The 1,968-nt window shown below is 56.4% G+C and overlaps 1 protein-coding gene across 1 annotated transcript in view; it reads left to right on the forward strand.

Moving 5' to 3' along the window:
- Positions 1–1,551: 1,551 nt before the first annotated feature.
- The window catches only part of PPEF2 (protein phosphatase with EF-hand domain 2), a 29,088-nt gene continuing 28,671 nt past the window's right edge, over positions 1,552–1,968 (forward strand). The window contains exon 1 of the mRNA XM_003790131.2: positions 1,552–1,606. Within this exon, the coding sequence (XP_003790179.1) occupies positions 1,552–1,606 (55 nt within the window). The remainder of the gene's footprint in view (positions 1,607–1,968) is intronic.

Below are 1,968 nucleotides of genomic sequence, written 5' to 3' on the forward strand. Positions count from 1 at the left end.
AGGAGCCAGTGATGTAGCCGGGGAAGAGAAGGTGGATGAGAAGAGCAGTCCAGGCAAGAAGGAAAACACCAAGGTTATGGCGATGAAAGAGCGGAGTTTAAAGAGAGAAGAGAGGCTCGGCGCCTGTGGCTCAGGGGCTAGGGCACCAGCCACATATGCTGGGGCTGACAGGTTCAAACCCATCCCAGGCCAACTAACCAACAATGACAACAATGACAAAAATAGTTGGGCATTTTGGCAGGTGCGCAGAGGCATGAGAATCACTTAAACTGAGGCTGAAGCTGGATATGTGGGGCTGAAGTTTTGGGATCCTCTGTGAGGAAGATATAGATTTAACAGGTGGAAGTGATAGCTGAAAAGTGATAGTTAATTAAACCATCCAGGGAGCATATACAGAGTTAGATGAAGAGACATTTGAGATCAGAATATGAATAAAAATCAACATTTAAGAGACAGAGGAAAATGAGCACAAGAGCAAGCGAGTGAACAGAGAAAAGAGCTGACACAGGAGAACCCCGTTGCGGAGGCCCGGGGAGCAGCCTGGGCTTGGCCTCTGTAGGCAGACTGGCCTGCTGCGGGGGCAGACTGGCCTTCAGGGGCCGGCGGACCTGCTGCGGGGACAGACGGACCTGCTGCGGGGACAGACCGGCCTGCTACGGGGGCAGACTGGCCTGCAGGGGCGGACGGACCTGGCCTGCGGGGACAGACGGGCCTGGCCTGCTGAGGCGGACTGGCCTGCTTCGGGGACAGACGGGCCTGCTGCGGGGGCAGACTGGCCTGCAGGGGCGGACGGACCTGACCTGAGGGGGTTGACGGGCCTGCTGCAGGGACAGACAGGCCTGCTGTGGGGGTGGACGGGCCTGCTGCGGGGACAGACGAGCCTGCTGTAAGGACAGACGGGCCTGCTGCAGGGTCGGGGGGCCTGCTGCGGGGACAGAGGGGCCCGCTGTGGGGACAGACGGGCCTGGCCTGCGGGGATGGATGGGCCTGCTGTGGGGATGGATGGGCCTGCTATGGGGACAGATGGGCCTGGCCTGCCGGGGTGGACGGGCCTGCTGCGGGGGCAGGGAAGGGCTGAGAAAAGGAAGGCATTAGAGATAACAAATTGAAAGGCTTTGATCAACAGTGAGGATAAAAAAGGTGAATTTTAGAGGAAGGTAGGAGAAAATGTGTAGTGTAATCTTGAGAGAAATCTGGATGAGAAGAGACGAGAGGCTGGGCGACAGCAGGGTATGGGAAGTCGGGAGGAATTGCTCTGAGAATCCAGGAGAAGAGACTTCAGGGTGTCCTAGACTGCCAGGGGAAGCCAGTGGAGAGGCAGAAAACAGGAGAGAGATGGGAGGACAATGGAACTCTCCGATGAGGACACCCTGTCCTCGGAGACTAGACAGGTGGGGAGGACGCTGTCCCTGGCTCCTGGACAGTTTGGTCCGCCTGAACTAACACTCTGCCTGAATCTCCCAAGTACGGATTCCCTCTTTGTTTGGTCAATAGCAGCTCACTGTCCTGGGACCTGCTGGCTGTTTCCTGCGGGAGCGCGGCACTCCAGCCATGGGGAGTGGCACCTCCAGCCAGCATCATTTTGCTTTCCAGAATGCAGAGAAAGGTATGTGCTTCCCACCTTCAAAATCGCCGTTAGGTACCGTGACCCCATATTGCAGGTGGGGAAGCATCTCCGGGTAGAAGCAGAAACCATTACATTGCTCCTCAAGACAACTCTTAAAAATTAGCTTCTCCCCCTGACCTGACTGCCAGAGTGCTCAGCTGAACTCAATGTCACAGAACTAAACTCTGTCCCGGGAGTTAGTGTTGTCCATTGGAGTTTATCCCAAGCTACACATGTACGAGTGAATGAAATAAAGTTGGGTAAAGGGCATGAAGCACACCCCAGGCAGAGGGTACAACGTGGGCGAGGGTCACCTGGGGGGGTGAGACGCATGGACGGAGGGGAATGCTCTGTGGTGAGCA

Source organism: Otolemur garnettii, unplaced genomic scaffold (assembly GCF_000181295.1).
Source record: "Otolemur garnettii isolate 467f Iridium unplaced genomic scaffold, OtoGar3 scaffold00039, whole genome shotgun sequence".
NCBI lineage: Eukaryota > Metazoa > Chordata > Mammalia > Primates > Galagidae > Otolemur > Otolemur garnettii.